Consider the following 18,624-nt stretch of genomic DNA (forward strand, 5'->3'; position numbering starts at 1 on the left):
GTAGAAATAAAAATTATTGTTGTAAATAGCTAAAAATGGTCGAGATATCTTAATACCAAATTTAATACACTTCTTCAATTATAATACTTCTTTTCATGTAGATTTTTGAATAAAAATGCAAAAACAGGTCGACTAACAAAGGACAACGTTACTTCACATAGAATTTCCGACAGATTGTTGGAAGACCTGGTCTCCAAGGACTACATAAATTTTTGTCAGTGAGGGACTCCAGCATCTTTTTAATAAATACATGTACTTCAGAGTACTTATGTGTAGATTCAGAATGATTGTTAATGAAACAATTTTGTAAATAACCTATCACAAGATATAAAAATCTAGGAGTTTCATTTTGTTGAAAAAGCAGAAGTTATGGTACTTAACATGTTCTTTTCTGGTATATTTAACCTTTTCCTTTTAGATTTGTCGTATCAATGTCTTTTTTACGATTCTCAATGCATTTTCTATAAAATGTTGAGTCGCCCGCGTGGCGCAGTGGTTAGAACGTTTGCTCTAGAGTCGCGGAGTAATGAGTTGATCCTTACGTCGCGGGTTCGAGTCCCACTGTGGGACATGGTGACCGGTCCTTCGGATGAGACCGTAAAAACCGAGGTGCCGTGTCGCAGTAGGTGTTGGCACGAAAAGATCCCTCACTGCTTAATGGCCCTAATTGCAGCGTATTGGTCAAAAATTTGCAGCTCTCCACCGGCAAGTGGTGGCGTCTCCATATGAGTTAAAAAATTCTCGAGAGGGACGTTAAACAATAAACATACAAACTATAAAATGTTGATAAAAGGGCTTTCATAATTATCACATAAGATTTATCCAAAACCCTTTTATTTCATATGGATCTTGTATCATGCATATTATTGTGTCCTCATTTTCCATGTTATCTAAAAAAAAAATTTTATGAAAATGCAAATAATAGTAGACACATATCGGCACCTAGCCGTCACGGAAGCTCAGTCGGCAGAGCGCTCGCTCTGTGATCGGAAGGTCGTGTGTTCGAATCACGGTCGCGACTGACCTAAGTCGATAAAAAATAGGTAGCAACTGTTCCTTCGTCAAGCGCCCCGCACTTTGAAGTGAAAGTTGCGGGTCCTTCGGATAAAACCTTAAAAACCGAGGCCTCGGATGAGACCTTAAAAACCGAGGCCCCGGATGAGACCTTAAAGACCGAGGCCCCGTGTCACGGTAGGCGTTGGCACGATAAAGAACCCTCAATGCTCAATGGCCCTGAGTGCCGAGTAAAGGTCTTAATTTGAAGCCCTTCACCGGTATATGGTGACGTCTCTATATGAGTGAAAAATTCTCGAACGTCCGGGACGTAAAACAACATACAATCAATCATATCTGCACTTTATTTTGGAGTTGCTTCCCTTCGTATCTTTAATTATTCATGAAGGTAAATAAAGAAAAATTACAACTGGTTGGCTGTTTCCATTATATCCTTTACTGTAAATTGGAAATAAGAAAAAATTGGCATGTTTCTGGGTTTTTTTTTTTGTGTGGATTTGTTCGAAGTTACTACATGTTCTTCCTTCACCCGACAAGTCCGTCGTATAGGACATTATCTGGTGCCCCTTGTGAAGGATTGCAACCTCCTTGGCACGCTAAAGATCGTTTCTTTGGTTTTCGAAAAAGAGTATATTCATAAGGGACCGCCAGAGAAACCCCAAAACCGTTCATAGAATATTTAAATTTATACCGCTGAAATATGGTTGAAATATTGCCGACTCGGAGTAAAACAACAATAATCAATCAATCATCCGACCAAGAGAACAGTGGCTTGCTCAGGGGTAAAAAATTATTTTAAAAATTTCATTTACCAACTACTATATAACTATACAAGGGAGGACGCATCTTCAACCCCTTCCTCACTTAAACTTCTACTTCTTATGTGTAACCCTTGTGACAAGACCTTCCTTTGGATACCAACAATCTTGATCTTGACCTAGGAGTTTGACCTACTTTTGAAAAACTAACTTGGTCATAACTTTTGAACGGTTGGTGCTAGGGCTTTCATACTTCACATATGTAATCCATGTGACAAGACCTTTTTTGTATTCAAACAATTATATCCCATTGACCTTGACATTCTTTTGGAAAACTTTAACCTTGGGCATAACTTCAAGATGAATTCATATTTTATTATTATTTTTTTTTTAATTTAAAACTTCAATTGAATTCTGCGTTGTTTGGATTCGGCAAATCTAGTAAGTATATTGCGAACAGAAACTGCCTGGTGTCTGTGAATGAACAGCAAGGCAAGACCGACCAGGCGATCCTCATTCATTGTTGATCTCCCCCAGTGTTTCAGACGTCTCATTGCGGAAAAAGATCTTTCGCAAGGCACAGATCCAACTGGCATGGTGAGCAAAATACGGAAAATGACATGCAAATTTGGGTAAAAGTCCGAGTCAGCTAACATGATTGCATTGCTTAAGGAATTTCTTTCAAAACCATCATTCGGCAAGTTTCCACAGAACACTTTCCAACGTTCGAATTCTTGATTAAACACATCTCTGTCCGGTAAATCATCTTGGAACCTTTCTATAATATCTGCCAATTCGTCTCGGGTAAGTGTGTCTATCTGGCCTGGAAGAAGCTTGAAGGCTAGGAATGAAGGACGTGTCTCGTCAGAAAATCTGTCGTTGAGTTCCTTCAAACAATGATCAACAAATGGCAGGTAAGTATTTATTCTGTAGTATTCTTCAGCAGTGCCAGCAAGAACAGCATTTGCTCTGTGTTGCATATGACCCGCCGTTCTTGGTTTCTGTAACTCGATACCAATACTGTCAGCAATGGCTGATGCTTTTGACCATATACATCTCTGAAAAACTTCCTCACAACGCTGATCATTAATAACTTGCTTGCAATTCTGTGCGTCAACAAAGGCCTTGTATACATCACATTTTGAACTCTGGAGAGCCAAAGTCAGAGGCTTCATATAACTCAGTATGTGGTGTGCAACAACAATTGCAACAATAAATGAACTCTTCTCCATCATATTTATAAATGCAGTGGCTTTCGTACGAGCATCGGATACAGTGCTTTCATTTCTGACATCTTCGAGCGTCGATAATATGGCTGCATACTTTCCAATGACAACTGAAAGAGTATCAACTCTAGCAGACCATCTATTTTCGCAAAGGTTAGGCAAGATGTTCACAGAAAACGATTTTTCTATGTTTGTTTTTATTACTTTCGGTTACCTCATTTTCGATATTTCCAATTAAATAATCAACTTGTTTTGCATTTGGCAAATGTCGTTTCATAATCGAAACTCTCTTTGGACTGGCCCCAAGAAACCATGTCAGCTGATTAACATCATCAAAGAGGTTTCTGACCATAGGTATGTTCTTGCATGAAGAAGATATAACTAAATTCAGTGCATGTGCTCGACAGTGGTGGTACTCAGCAAGCGGTTGGACTTCCCGTATACGAGAACAGACCCCAGATTTTGATCCAGACATAACGCTTGCCCCATCATAACCCTGCCCTCTAAGGTATTGTGTATCTAAATTACAGTCTTCAAGCTTTTGCAAAATTGCATTACTTAGGGATGCTGCATCGACTGAATCTAGAGGAGCATATCCAATGAAGTCTTCGTTTACTTCATTGTTTTCATCCACATACCTGATGCATATAGCCATTTGTTCAATATTGGCTACATCTGCACATTCATCGGCCATAACAGAAAACCATTTGGCAGTCCTTGTACGGGACAATATTGAGTTTAGTACTTCTTCTCCAGCTAACTCAATTATTTCATTTTGAATGTCGGGACTAAGATATTTTGCATTGTAAGCTGCATTTTCAAGGTGAGCTTTAAGAAAGGGTTTTTCTTTAGCCAACCAGTGAACAAAGAAATCAAAATTACCATCCTCCCGTTTTGTGATAGTGTCCCAACGATGACCTCTAAACGGAATATTCCGTTGACCGAGAGCAATGACTACGTTTATAATGTTTGACAATATTTCTCTGTTTTTAAGAACAGTATCTTCATAACTTTGAGATATACTGCTTTTGATGCTTTTTTCTTCCCCCGAATAAACTTTCATAAAGTTCACTGCCTTAACAAGAGCGTTTTGGTGAGCACTTGATTCCTCATGAATCTGTAGAGTACCTCTTTTAGAACCCGTAGCATTTTTCCAGTCTCTGAGACCAGACGTTACAAGTTTGTCCGATTGATTTTGCTGACCAAAAGCAATGCATGGGGCACAAAATGCTGCATCTTTCGATAGCGAATATCTTAACCAAATGAATTTATCTTCCCAAGTTAAATTGTATCGTCTGCCATTGGTTACAGGAAATGAATATTTTTCGTGTGGAGAAGGACTCCATTTGCTTGACAGTATCTTTGATTTTTCAGCATCATCTAAAACTTTCTGTATAAAATTTACTGGATCCATCGACTCTGTTTTGGGTTTTTTTCTCTCGTTATATTGCTCGGGCTTTGAAAGTTCTAATGTTGGCGTAATATATTCATCTGTTTGTGAAAAATAGGGAATTACTAGTAATAGAAGAATTTGTGGGGTTTTTTTTATGGGAAGCAGGTTTGTAGTGCCTTAGTTAATTCTGAAACTATGTTTATAAGGATAAAAAAATTATTCACTAGTTTATAGGTTTTGTAAAATAGGCCTACCTGACGCCGATTCTAGACTGTCTTCTTTCCTTTTCCTCAGAAAGGATGTCAACTTTGTTTGCCCCTTTTTCTTTTGGTTTCTGTTTTGGTCCATTTTTTTTTTTTAAATTTCCCACAAAAACTACTTTGAGGATTTAGTGGAACTAGAGCCCGATCTCATGAATTTTGATCCCGAACATATTGATATGAAAGCAAAACAATTTAAAGCAAAACAGTTTATAGATTTGTTCGAATGTTTAATAATATGCATTAGATAAAAAAAGAATTAAATATTTTCTACAATGTATTATTAATTATGGGAATTGAATGGTGCTGAAAAATCTAGTGAGGCAGTTGCCTCATTGCCTCAATGGAAGCTACGCCCCTGGAAGCAAGGCCCTGTGACCTACGTAGACAACTGTTCGAGATCAGCATCTGTCAAATCTTTGCCCTTCCCAGAATAGTTGAATCAATAACAATTTGTTGACCCTGTCCTCTAAACATAGCCATGATGCTTTTCTTTTCTTGCTGTAGAGATGAATCTATCCGTTGAAGGAAGCACATTTGCTTCTTGTTTACCTCAGTAACATATACTTTAATAGCTTTCAGAGCATACAGAATTCTACACGAGAGATCACTCTCAATGATTGTTTAATAAGTGATAAAAAACTATAAATTATTTTTTTCTCCGGAACACCGTGCCTTGCCAATGTCCATTACATGTATCTCAAGGAATTTGAAGTATAGTGTTGAAAATCATGCGTTTTGATGCTTTTAATTTTGAAAAAAATTGTAATTACAAATTTTCTAAAAGGTCTTTGGAGTTTTTCAGTATCTACACCTTTGATTATCACCATTCTTCAAATATGTTGATGTACAGTACTGCTAAGGTTTCTTCTTAATTGCTGTTAAATTTTTCCTGGGGGAGTCAAGAAAGACCCGGTAGAACATTTAATAGGACCCGCTATGTATATGTCTTTGTAAGGATTTTTCTGAAGTTTAGGAATCCAGTATAAGTATGGCTATTTATATTCAATTTGATTGTTGAACTATAGAATATATTTAAAATTGGCACACGATTTAGAAGAGTCTTCATTTTCAAGGGAACTTTTAGTACAAGTTGGATTACCACTTGTATAATCAAATCCAAGTTCCTCTAAGATGCAATTGTAATGTTACATAAAATCTGCAAAATACATTTCCTTCCAAGAAATTTTAAAGGCAAATTTGTTCCAATAAACCCACACAAGATCACCTTAGTTCAACAGCAGATTGAGGGTATATATGACTCAGTCTTGGCATTTATTCTAGCATACTACTAATACGCGTTGAAACGTACCCCCCTTCCCCCCAAAATACTAGGTAAAAATAAAGGATGATTGTACAAAAGAAACAGTGCCCATTCAGTCTTATTAATGCATGTTCAATAAATCGAGATAGACAATTGTCTTTCAATGCGATATACATGTATGAAGAAAATTGTGTAAACTGAGGTCTGAAACCATGTTTGACGAGTCATATGATCGCTGAGCACCGTGCAAAGGTAGCTTCGTGTCTCTCAATTTGTATATTTGCACTATAGTCGCTGCCTTGCCAGTTCTCGAAATGTAATTTTGAAATGGCAGAATTATAAACTTTGTAGTTCTAAGGCTGACTGAATCTGATATCAATTGCAAGAAGTCAGAGGGAAAAAAAACTAGTTAATTTTTGCACATAAATGTCTACTTTTGATAGAAGAGAACAGCTTTGAATTAAAATTTGATATGGATGATATTTTATTTTTTGTATAGATACTATCGAAAAAAAGTTGTCGCCAATATGTGTACTTTCTCCAGTTGTGGAGGGTCCTTTGAAGCAATTCCGAATGTGATGAATGAATCCCCTACAGCTTTAAAGATAATAGACAAAAAATCGGTAAAATACAACAATCATTGATAAAAACAAGACCGTAAAAGATTTTCCTCAGCAAGACGGAGACATTTATCGCCTAGCGCAAATCACTATATTGGATAGAAATGATAGTGAATAATAACTCAATAATAACAATTACTTGTGATGATTAAAACATGTGACCCCGTTGGTGAATCAGAGAATGTCATTCAAAATATCTCCAATGGGGAATATCCGTGAAATAAATTGCAAGTGGACTAAAGAAAATTATCTGATTTTTACCTACTTGGACTGGTGGTAGAAGTATTGTGAAATGTTTTATCTCTGTTTCTCTCTTCCTTTCAAACAAGATTTCCAACATAATTATTTACCTTTTACAAAGTTAATAAAAGCCTGCTCCAGGAGAGTTCAAATTATGTCAAAAGATACCCTACTTTTTTCAACCGCACATCTAGACCTTATGCTGTAGTGTCTATGCTTCTTGTTACATTTTTGTATCCTCCAGGGGCTTTTAGTCTTTGATGTCTCCAAAAAAGAAGCAGACATGTTATTTTTAGCATGGTTTATATTTGTATATCCGTTGGTCTTTGTGTCAAAGGTCGTGTCCTTGTAATAACTTTCGAACTCATAATCTGAATGATTTTAACCGACTCTAACGTGTAATGTTCTTTACTCAAGGTTACATTTCGAAGCTCCATGTCACTGTAACACGAGATCAGTGAATTGATGATTTTTTTTAAAATCTTTTTTAAAAGTACTTAAATCTTTGGTGTTTTACTGCTATGAGTCATACATGTGTAAGTGTATTTCTATGGTTTAGTGCAAAGATCAAAGATAAGGTCACTAGGCAGGGAAAGTGAATAGATATCTTGACTTTAACCTTTGAGCCCTTAACATGAATTTAAACTTGATGATGCTGATCACCGATAGGTGTCTCATTACACTGGATAAAGTTTAAGGTCATGAAATGTACAGATAACGAGAAGTGGTTCAAGCTCAAATCGAATAAAACTATAAAAACTGAGAGAAGGACAGGCACAGACCCCGAGATACATCAGAGGTGGAACATTGTGAGTAAGCATGCCACGTTGACCATTCACACTCGCCCTCAGCCCTTTGTCTTAATCAGATAGACGAAGCAATCCGTAGGCACATCAGTTTGAAACCAGTGAAATCTATAATTTGTATGAATAACATTAGTCAACTCCATCGGCACTTACTTTCACAGGTAAGAATGTAGTTTTGTTCATATTATGGCTGGCAACAATATGTGCTCTTATTTACTGTTCACTGCACTTTTTCACGCCACCATTATTACAGTAAGACACTTAATGATGATGGTGTCAAAAATGATATCTTAAATTTCATGGGATCACTTCTTCACAATAAGAAAAATCAAGTGTTGTACGCACAATTGTCATTTTATACACCTCCCAACGAAGTTTTTTGGAGGTGGGGGGTTGGGGAATCACCTTGTCCGTCTGTCCGTGCTATCTTTTCTGGGTTATACCGTTGTAAAAAGAATGATTGGAAGCCCATATGATTGTTTATAATCTTGTGGTTTGTCCTGATATTGACACAAGGACAGTCTGGCAAGTTCAAGGTCACTGGTAAAAAAAAAACAAATTTACAAATTCTTTATGAGAAACGTTGAAAATTAATACTTCATGCAAATATAAGTTATAATTTGAAGGTGTGTCATAAACTTGACCAATGTCATCTGATCAAATTAAATCTCTTGTAGAAAAATGTTTAATTCCTGTCCTGACCATATTTTGTAATAGAGAACATTAGAGGCTCATTTGTCACAAATGTTGCATATGATCTGAGGGTATTTTGGCATAATCCAAGTTCATTACAGCAGTTCAAGGTCACTGGCCAAAAAAGTGTAGTTTTTGTGTCAAGTATCATACTTGATACAAAGATCAATGTTGCTTGTAGAAAAATAATTTATTCCTTCCCTGTACATATATTGTAATACAACTTATCACAAGTTCTGCAAATGATCTGAGGGTATTAATTGACCATAACCCAAGGTCATCAGCAAGTTCAAGAAATTTTATTTGTGTCCTGTCTACAACTCTAAAATAGACGCAGTTTGTTGAAGTTTTGGAATCTGAGTACCCAGAATCCAGCTCTTGAAGAGACATTGAGAAAACAAAATGAAACTGGTCACTTAATGTATGGCAACGTGGTGAAAGTTTATTTGGACATATTTATTAAAAAATCTGACTTAATGAATGAGTTTTAGAATTCTGGAAGGAAGTATTTAAGGAATAACAAGATATTGATAAATATCAGGAAGAATTGCTTGAACTTAAAAAAGGACATAACAAAAAGATTTCTGAATGTAATTTCAGCACAGCTTACAAGAGATTTTCAAATTAGATGTCAAAAGACAGAAGACTAGTGCACACAGGAAAAAACAGTTGTGGAAAAAAAAACAGAGAAGTCTTTGAAATCAATAATCATAACATGAAAAAATATTCTTGAGAAAAATCCCAGAATAAAGAAGCATCACATATTTCTTTAAAATTAAAATTCAATGAAAAATCCAAAAATCTTTAATGAAAGGATGTTCACTAAAGAAAATTTAAACAACCTCTGCAAAGGGTATATAATAAAGGTTGCAAATTTTTTTTAAAGAGCAGAAAAGAAGTTTAAAAGTTAGCAATGGACGTGTCTATATATATATATATATATATATATATATATATATATTGACTAATACAAGTTTTTTAACTTGGTGCTTAAGAAAAATTTAACTGTCGACTAAAAATTTGCATTGGCGACTAATTTTTTTTTATTAGGAACCAGTTGGCGCCTAAATTTTAGAGATCACATAGAGGCCTGAATACAAATGGATTGAATGATTGCCTGTTGTTTGTTGTATGACGGTCAAGGGCTTCAAATTTAGACATACTCGCCACTCAGGGCCATTGAGCAATGAGGGTTCTTTATCGTGACAACGCCTATACCGTGACCTCAGTTTTTAAGGTCTTGTTACGAACGCAGCTTCTTCCTGTCTATTTATTTAAATGATTGGATAAATGATTTAATGTAACGACAAGACCATGTGAGCTAAATAGCCCCTCCAGCTTATCACTTATAAAATAATGATATGAAACATGTACATAGCGTATTTGCATTTAATTTTATGATTCATAATTATTGGATTGTGTATCTATCGAAATGTTTATAACCCGAAATTCCTCGATGGGGATAAGAACGTCATATATAAACAGCGATCAGCTGATTTCAGAAACAGATTCCTAGCTCTCATCTGAGATCAAGACGTATCATGACTGATGAATCTCGTTGGGTAATTGTCGGTTCTAACTTTAATTAATGGGAGCTGATGCCTGATCCAAAATTGGGATAATCTATTAATAGGATCATTTGTATGAAATAATTTTATATTCATTGTATTTAGTGTATATTCTAGAGTGGGAGAAAGTTATGGGAGAGAGTTACTCCCACAAGTAATTTGATGCTCCCGCTAGATCCGTATTATTAAATCTACCTTTTATGTATTATTATTCATTGTTGCTAATTATAGGATATTCTTTCGCTACATTTATATGAGTGGGAGAGACAAGGGTTAATTCAATAAAAAAATTATTTGTACTTTCATAAAATTTCTTTACTGTTATGTTCAACAAACAGAGTTGGGAGACCCACACGTTACTTTCACATAGGTAAAACAGTGAAACGTAATATTGATGTCAGAAGTGGGATTTAATATTCCCATTCTTCTCGTTGAACGGGAGACTAAATCATAACAAAATAACACCAAACATATATAAATCTATTTAATTATCATAATTAAAAAAAAATGTCCCAAAACAATAGCAAGTTAGAAGATTCAGAGGAGGTAATCTTTCATCCCAGGTCTTGTATTGGGAAAAATTTCTCCCTTGATCAAGATATGGATCCTAAGGTGTCCTCTCCCAAACAGGCATCAGCCGCCCAACAAACTGAAAATATGAATGAACTTATATTGAATGCAATGCAAAACATGAGCAAAAAATTTCAATGCATGAAACATGATATGAAAGAAAAGATTTATGAAATGAGACAAGAATCTCTTAGATTACAAGCAGAAATTGACATATTAAAAAAATAAGGGTTACCCTCCTCAAAACCCAACCACACAACAAGTAAATGGGAATAGGGAACATGTACCATAAAAACCCAGAATAACGGACTGTTTATCAGATGTAAATAGGAACGAAAATGGGTTTACAAAACCCATCCTAAAGCCAACAATTGGAATAAAGCCCCAAACTTTTGATTGGGGGGAATGATTTTGACGAGTACCTCACGCAGTTCAAAATTCTTGCGCTATTACATAATTGAGATTACAGAACCAAGTGCCTTTATTTAGCCAGTAGTTTAACTGGGGGAGCAAGGGCTATTCTGACAGAATTAAATGAAACCCAACAGCAAGATTTCGATTCACTTGTAAGTGTTTTGAACATGAGATATGGCTCAATAGAAAGAGCCGAAATGTATCGTGCAAGATTGAAAGGTCAAGTTAGGGGAGAAAAAGAATCACTCCCTGAATTAGCCCAGTCAAGAAAGAAGCTTACCAGACGGGCATATCCAACAGCTGACCCTGCTGTTATTAATACACTGGCATTAGACTATTTCATAGATGCCTTAACTGACCCTGATATGAGGCTGCGCCTACGGGAAGCAAGGCCGAAAGACATCAATGAAGCCGAGATACTGGCTATCCGGCTTGAAAAATACAAACTTGCAGATGCCCAAAGAGGTCAAACAGTTAACAATATCAAAGTTAACAAAGAGAATGAACAAGACTCTTTAACTGCTTTTAAACAAGCTGTAAGGGATGATATTCAATCCCTTACCAAAGAGATTAGAGACCTTGTGAAAAACACTCACTCAAAATATCCACAGAATGATCATGGGGAGAGTAACCCATCCAACATGGGATATAGAAACCACTATGGTCAAAATAGGGGTAACAAAGATCACTTTTATAGACAAAATGACTCCCATCCTCAAAGATCGTCAAACTTTCCCGTGTCGAATTCGGGGGTCGGAAGTCGGCAGAGGAATGGGGTAGACCCCAGAAACATCCAATAGAAAATAATACTTGTGAACTCCAAGAGTCAGTCAAACTCAAACAAAATATTGAAAATAAAGAAATTAATCTGGGAGCAAAATCTCAGAAAAATAGAAATGATTCAAAAGAAATAAAAATAGGAGATATAAGGAAAATGTTCAACGAAGGAATTTATGTTGTTGGGAAAATTGAAAATCACCCAATTTCGATGTAAGTAGATACAGGAGCTAGCGTGACCATATTGAGCTCTGATATACTTGAAAATGTTGATCTGGGAAAGAAGATTAATTTAACACCATCCTCAGTGAAACTGACATCTGCAAATGGGGAGAGAATTGTTGTTTGAGGGGAATGTCCCATGAAAATAACTGTTGGAAATGCAACTGTTACTCACAATTTCTTAGTGGCAAATATCCTAAATAAGTGTATCTTAGGGATAGATTTCATGCAACAAAATGCATGTGATATATTAGTAAAGAAAATGAACTTTAAAAAAAGGTAAAGAAGTACCTTGTGTTTACAGTGAAAATTTGGATGTCCCTTTCTGCAAAGTATTACTTGCCGAGGATATTTAAGTACCTCCAAATAGCGAGTTCATTGCACCTGGGAAGATAGAAAATGCATTATTCAAAAGCAGGGTGGCCCTTGTAGTTTGTTGAGAAACATGAATTATTAATTCCAAAGACCTTAGTTAAGGTGGAGGGGGAAGAAGTTCCCATTCGTTAATCGTTATACAAATTTGAATGACCATAGTGTGAAAATTCACAAAGGTACAGTTTTAGACACTATTGAGAATGTAGAAGAAATGTATGAGAATACTGAGACAGTTAATACCCTTTTTAATAATAATACTAAAAATTCAGGACCTGATTTGCCTAAACATTTAGAGGCTATCAAACAGAAACTCAAACAGAGAACTTAAGTTGGGAACAAAAACAAAAATTTAATAATTTGTTAATTGAATTCCAAAATAGTTTCTCACAGAGTTCTGATGATACGGGTTTGACTGACATAGTGGAACATAAAATTAATACGGGAAATGCTAATCCCATAAAACAACCCCCTAGACGAGTACCCTTGGCAAAAATGAAAGAAGCCCAAAGGAAGATTACTGAAATGCTAGAAAAAGGGGTAATTGAAACCTCTGATAGTCCTTGGAATTCCCCAGTAGTATTAGTTAAAAAGAAAGATGGGTTAAGATTTTGTATTGACTACAGAAAGCTCAATGTTGTAACCATTTAAGACAGTTATCCAATACCCCGTATAGACACAACTCTAGATGCCCTGTTTGGGTCAAAGTGGTTCTCCACTATCGATTTAAAAAGTGGGTACTGGCAGGTTAAAATGTCCCCTGAAGATAAACCAAAAACTGCATTTTCGATTCCAGGGGATGGACATTGGCAATTTTCAAATATGCTTTTTGGACTTTGTAATGCGGGAGCTACCTTTGAACGACTTATGGAAAAAGTCTTGTCAAATCTATCATGGAAAATATGTTTGGTTTACCTGGACGATATTATCATTCTGTCCAGAACTTTCAATGAACATCTTACAAATTTGCAACAAGTTTTTGATAGGTTAAGAGGGGCAAACTTAAAAATGAACCCAAAGAAATATACCTTTTTGCAAAAAGAAGTTTCATTTTTGGAACATTTAGTTAGTGAGAATGGTATATCCACAGACCCATCCAAAATAGAAGCGGTGCAAACTTGGCCCGTTCCCCAAAAATATTAAGGAAGTAAGAAGCTTTTTGGGCTTACGCTCTTATAGGTAATTTGTTCATAAATTTTCCGACATAGTCAGACCCTTGCATAAACTAACAGAACAGGCTTCGGGGCCACCAACATATAAAAATCTCAGCTCAAATCTCAACCTGAAATCTTAGATTTCTGCCTCAGCTGAGATTTTCTTAAAACGCTCTGCCACCACCATTTCTGAGATTCGTCTCACGTAAGCTGAGATTGAGAAAAATCTGAGACTTATTCTCGTTGTTATATGCGACCTTTTTTTCTTATAATGCTCGAAGTTGTTGAAGGAATGATTTAATTTACCTTTCAGTTACTTATTTATGCAATATTTTGATGTATAATCACGACAATACACATTCTCAACTTCCTTCGTCTTTTATTTGCTGTTTCGAGTCATTCAAAGGAAAGGATTCCATTAAGATCTTTGCGACAATAAATATTCACCGAGTCCCCGTAATATAATCCCTACAGAAGAATAACACAAAAACCTATCCAAACTTTATAGTCTTGGCTCGTCTGTCCAAAACACACACAAAATATACACCAAGGCGTCACTTCCGCCATTGTGAGTTACGTGTCGAAAGATTACAAAAAGTAGATAGGCGGATCAAGACTTTATTTGCTGGTCGAATACACATTTTTCTTTCTTTAATTCTGTTTTGTAAAATGTCATATATATCTATTACATTTTATTCTCCACAGCAAAAATATTTTAGATATAGGGACTTTTCGCACCTATTAAGATTTTTTTTTTTTTTTTATAAAAAAAAACATTTTAAGCGATCAAAGGAAACAAATTTTACCTCCGAAATAATGACTTTAAAAATACTGCCAACTCGGCCTTAAGAAATAAACACTTAGTGATTTTTTTAACTAGCCGATCAAATGCTAGATATATACAAATGTAGCTAATTTTCTCACATCATAATTTTCTTTAGTGTTTCGTAAAATTTGTGCATATGTTGTGACAGAAAACATGTCCAGCATATGTATGCTTGGTTTTACGAGATCCCAATTTATCAAGAAAATTTCGATTAGAATTGTTTTATTGTCAGGTAATTTCAACCCCAACCCTTCCCCTGAAGAAAGAAAAACCTGAAATGTTTAGGGAGGAGGCTAAGAAACACACCGGATTTTCCACGATCCCTGTTATAGAAAATGTCAGAGAAACAGAGCAGGCTATATACTAATATCCCCTTTGAGAAAAATATTCTTTTTCTTCTTTTTTTTTAACAACGAATATAGTGAACAATATATACGTTGTTACACTGGAAACTCAAATCAATCTCCCATACGCTTATCAAGAAACGATTAATTGATTAATTCCTATTATCATATCATACCGTAAATAAAAGTTTCACTGAGTACATGTAATCGTGCAATGTTTGAAACTAAGGTCATTTAGGACCATACTTGTTTTTTTTTTATTATTATTATGATTATTTCAAAATTAAAAATGTTAAAAAAAAGATTACTGTAAGATTACAGTAAGTTCTTATCGTAATTTATACATGCACTTTAGAATGGTCATAAGTCAAGCTTATTCTTATAAATAATATGAACGGTCAAGGATTTTTGTGTGTGATGCACTGTGAATTTGTACACACAACATTAGGCAACATTCTTTAAATATTTGCGTATAATTTACACGGGCGAATAGGTACGTATATATTGTACAAATAAAAAATAACTACCGGAGAAAGAACACGGAGGCTGTGGAGGTTTGGTATTTAATGTAGTCATGTTTCCTTTTCTGATATACATGTATACATTGTGAATAAATAAATTTGCCTAACCATAATAGCACACAAAAATATGAATTTAATTAATTAAATGAATTCCTGTATGAATGAAGATATACCTGTTATGTATAACGTTTAATAAAAATAATGCTTTAATTAATTCTTTATTTTTTCCTCATTTTCTTTCTTTTTTCTTCTTTCGGTTTCAAATACATTGTTTCAATGCATGGACAATATTACATGTATAAGACTTTTACATGTGCGTAAGACCCGCCCCCTTTTTTTAAATACGGTAATACCACAGGATAATCTTTTGGGAGAAATTAACATGCTCTCTGTGCTTGCATGTTATTTTCGTGTATTCATGGATTAAAATAAGCACTTTCATAATATTTGCAACCATTTTATCATAAAATAATTCTGTGACATTTTATTTGAGACTACTATGTACCAATCTCAAGATTTTCTGAGAAATATAAGATTTTTTTCTCAGCTGAGACGGAAAAAACGTTGAAAAATCTCAGATTTGAGAAAAATCTCAGATTTAAGAATAAACTCAAAAGATAAGTCTGATTTTGAGAAAATATTTATTTGGTGGCACAGTTTGGTGAGAAAAACTCAAATATTCTGAGAGTTCTCAGATTTGAGAAAATCTCAGCGTTGGTGGCCCCGAAGCCAGAACCACAAATTGAAATGGGGGGGGGGGGGGCTGATTGTCAAATGGCATTTGACGAGCTGAATAGAGCCTGAACTAGTTCAGACATTTTATCATACCCGAACAATGAGGGTTTGTTTATTCTAGATACAGATGCCTCCAATACTGGACTGGGAGCAGTTTTATCCCAAGAACAAGAGGGGGTTGTCAAGGTCATAGCTTATTACAGCAAAACTTTTAGTGCCACTGAACGACGCTATTGTGTCACGAGAACTACTAGCTATTGTTTGAATTCCTTTCCTCTTATGATTTTAAAATTAAACATTGGGCTGGCCGGTCCCATAACAATGCGGATGTTTTGTCCCGCAGGCCTTGCATTGATATGAACTGCAAACACTGCAGCATTGCAGAGTATCGATATGAAGTAAAGGTAGAAGAGAATGTTAGTAACATGCAAATTAGGAAAGTACCTGAATCTTGTGCTTTAACCACCAGGGCAAACAAAAAGATTACTTCCGCAAAATCTACTTCTTCTCTGAAACCTACAAAACACAATTCTGAGCAATCAGAAATTAAAACTGATATCAGAGGAATACAAGGAAAAGACCCAAACATTGCTAAAGTAATTGAATGGGTAAAATCTGGGTATAACAGGCCCGTAGGAAGCAACTTCAGTTTGGGGGGGGGGGGGGGGGGCACAGCTACATTTTCAGTTGAGGGGGCAGTATCAACTACCAAAAATTCCTTGACAAAAAAAAAAATTCATCAGACGTTTTTTTTGAGGGGGCACAAGCAAATAACAGCTGTAATTACTACAGTAAACTATATATCGGCAAAATTATTGGGGGGGGGGGCAGGGGGCACGGCCCCCCCGTGCCCCCCCCCCCCCGGTTCCTACGGCCATGTATAAACCTTCTTGGGAAGACGTTTCAAGCCTGAGTGAGACTTGTAAATATTTTTAGGTTAGACTTGATTCCCCACAAATAATGAATGAAATTCCCATAAATGGGAAGATATAAACCCTAAATTGCAAATAGTTCTCCCTCAGTCAATGGCTAAGGAAGTTTTGAATGAAATACATAGTGGTATGACAGAAGGTGATCTAGGCTTCAAAAAGACACTCTCTAAAGCCAGAGGTAAATATTTTTGGTATCATATGTCACATGACGTAACGTATTTTTGTAAAACTTGTGATAAATGTGCATCTAGAAAGTCCCCAAATAATTTTCCAAGAGCACCACTACAGATTTACAGTGTTGGAGCTCCTATGGAACGTGGGGCTCTTGATATTCTTGGTCCACTCCCAATAACTCATAAGAAAAATTCTTACTTATTGGTTGTAGGGAATTATTTCACAAAATGGATAGATGCCTTCCCTATAAAGAATAAAAAGGCAATCACAATAGCTCGAACACTTTTGGAGCACATAATTCCAATTTTTGGCGTGCGCATGCAATTACATTCAGATCAAGGGCAAATGTTTGAATCTGAGGTATTTAAGGAAATGTGCAACTTATTAGGGATAGAAAAAAAAGAACTTCTCCCTATAGACCCCAATCAGACGGAATGATAGAAAGGGCTATTCGCACGATAAAAAACATGTTGTCATCATTTGTAGACAAAAATCAGAAAAATTGGGACGAGTTAGTACCCTTATTAATGTTAGCATACCGCTCCTCTGTACACGAGTTTACTGCAGTAAGTCCAAATGAAATGGTATTTGGCCGCCCGGTCACATTACCAATTGATCTCATTCTTGGGCGAGCAGACCCTGAAAGACATTATGTTACGGATTATGCACAAAATTTGTCTCAAAAGTTAGAAAAATACAGTTTTGCAAGGGATAAAATACAATTAAATTCCCAAAACATGCCTAGGGAATATAATGCAAAAATTCACAAAAATCATTACAAACCCGGAGATGCAGTGTGGGTATTTTACCCAAATCAAAATATGGGATTAGCCAGAAAATTGTCTCAAAAGTGGGCAGGCCCATTCATTTGATTAAAAAGATAAATGATATCTTATACAAAATTTTAAAAAAGTCCAAAACATAAGGGGGGAAGTTATCCACCATAACCGTATGAAACTTTATGAGGGAGAGAACAAACCCACGTGGTTTCATGCATAGAAATTTCTTTCAAAATGAAAAACTGTTAACTTTACTAAAACAGTGAACATTTTCTTTTTGTAGTACTATAACAAATTATTTACGCTACCTTCTTTACCCTTTAATAGGTGCAACGGTTCAAATGTGTGTTGTGCAATGGGCGTGAATTCGTCCAGCAAGCTCAAGCCGAGCGTCATCTCACCACCGCCCACTCTGGATTCGCTTATCAATGTTCCATATGCCACTACCTTTTGGGCAGAAAAGACCAGAGACATGGATGCAGGGATTACAATCTAAGATTCGTTAAAATGTCCAATATGCAGTTTGGTGATGAGGAGAGGGCAGAATTTGCCAAATTTCAGAAGGAAAGGTCACGCCTAGTTGAACCATTTATGAAGCAGGTGACTCCCAATTTCTATCCAAAGCCGGGAGCTAAGAGGGCTATCCTTCTCAACGAACCTCAGGCAGTGGTACCCAACAAACGACCAAGAAAATCAGTTTCCAGACGATTTATTGCGCCAGTACAACCTGCCAAACCTACCAGTTGTGGGGATAATCTTCCATCACCTACCAGTTGCGGGGATAATCTGCCAGCGGTGGCATCGGTCAGTACCACGACTCATTCTGCCGACAGTGTTTCCGCTACCCTGCCGGGCCCAATGCCACCATCAGAGCACCATGATGTGACCCCTGCCTCAAAAGAAAGTCCTTCTTTGGCAGTACCATCCCAGCCAGCACCAGGATCAACACCAGGATCAACACA

The 18,624-nt window shown here is 36.1% G+C and overlaps 2 protein-coding genes across 2 annotated transcripts in view; one reads left to right on the forward strand and one right to left on the reverse strand.

Annotated features, from left to right (window-relative positions):
- Positions 1 to 2,167: 2,167 nt before the first annotated feature.
- On the reverse strand, positions 2,168 to 4,739 carry LOC133184549 (52 kDa repressor of the inhibitor of the protein kinase-like). The gene is made up of 3 exons (XM_061319637.1): positions 4,646 to 4,739; positions 3,203 to 4,489; positions 2,168 to 3,108 (listed from the first exon to the last, which is right to left on the reverse strand). Exons 1-3 carry the CDS (start codon positions 4,737 to 4,739, stop codon positions 2,168 to 2,170), a joined length of 2,322 nt encoding a protein of 773 aa, XP_061175621.1.
- LOC133184397 (N6-adenosine-methyltransferase non-catalytic subunit-like) overlaps positions 2,576 to 18,624 on the forward strand; it is a 147,696-nt gene continuing 131,647 nt past the window's right edge. Inside the window, exon 1 of the mRNA XM_061319455.1 lies at positions 2,576 to 2,580. The gene's annotated coding sequence lies outside the window, so the exon portion shown is untranslated. The remainder of the gene's footprint in view (positions 2,581 to 18,624) is intronic.

The sequence above is a fragment of the Saccostrea echinata genome, unplaced genomic scaffold (genome assembly GCF_033153115.1).
Source record: "Saccostrea echinata isolate AGI-Se365-2 ecotype Australia unplaced genomic scaffold, CSIRO_AGI_Sech_v1 ptg000010l, whole genome shotgun sequence".
Classification (NCBI taxonomy): Eukaryota; Metazoa; Mollusca; class Bivalvia; order Ostreida; family Ostreidae; genus Saccostrea; species Saccostrea echinata.

Excerpts from the sequence above, each read along its gene's own strand:
- LOC133184549 (XM_061319637.1), bottom strand. The coding sequence starts at position 4,739 with ATGGACCAAAACAGAAACCAAAAGAAAAAGGGGCAAACAAAGTTGACA. Across the intron at positions 4,490-4,645 it reads CAGTCTAGAATCGGCGTCAG|ATGAATATATTACGCCAACA; the intron begins GTAGGCCTATTT and ends TTTCACAAACAG. Across the intron at positions 3,109-3,202 it reads CGAAAATGAGGTAACCGAAA|TTGTCATTGGAAAGTATGCA; the intron begins GTAATAAAAACA and ends ATACTCTTTCAG.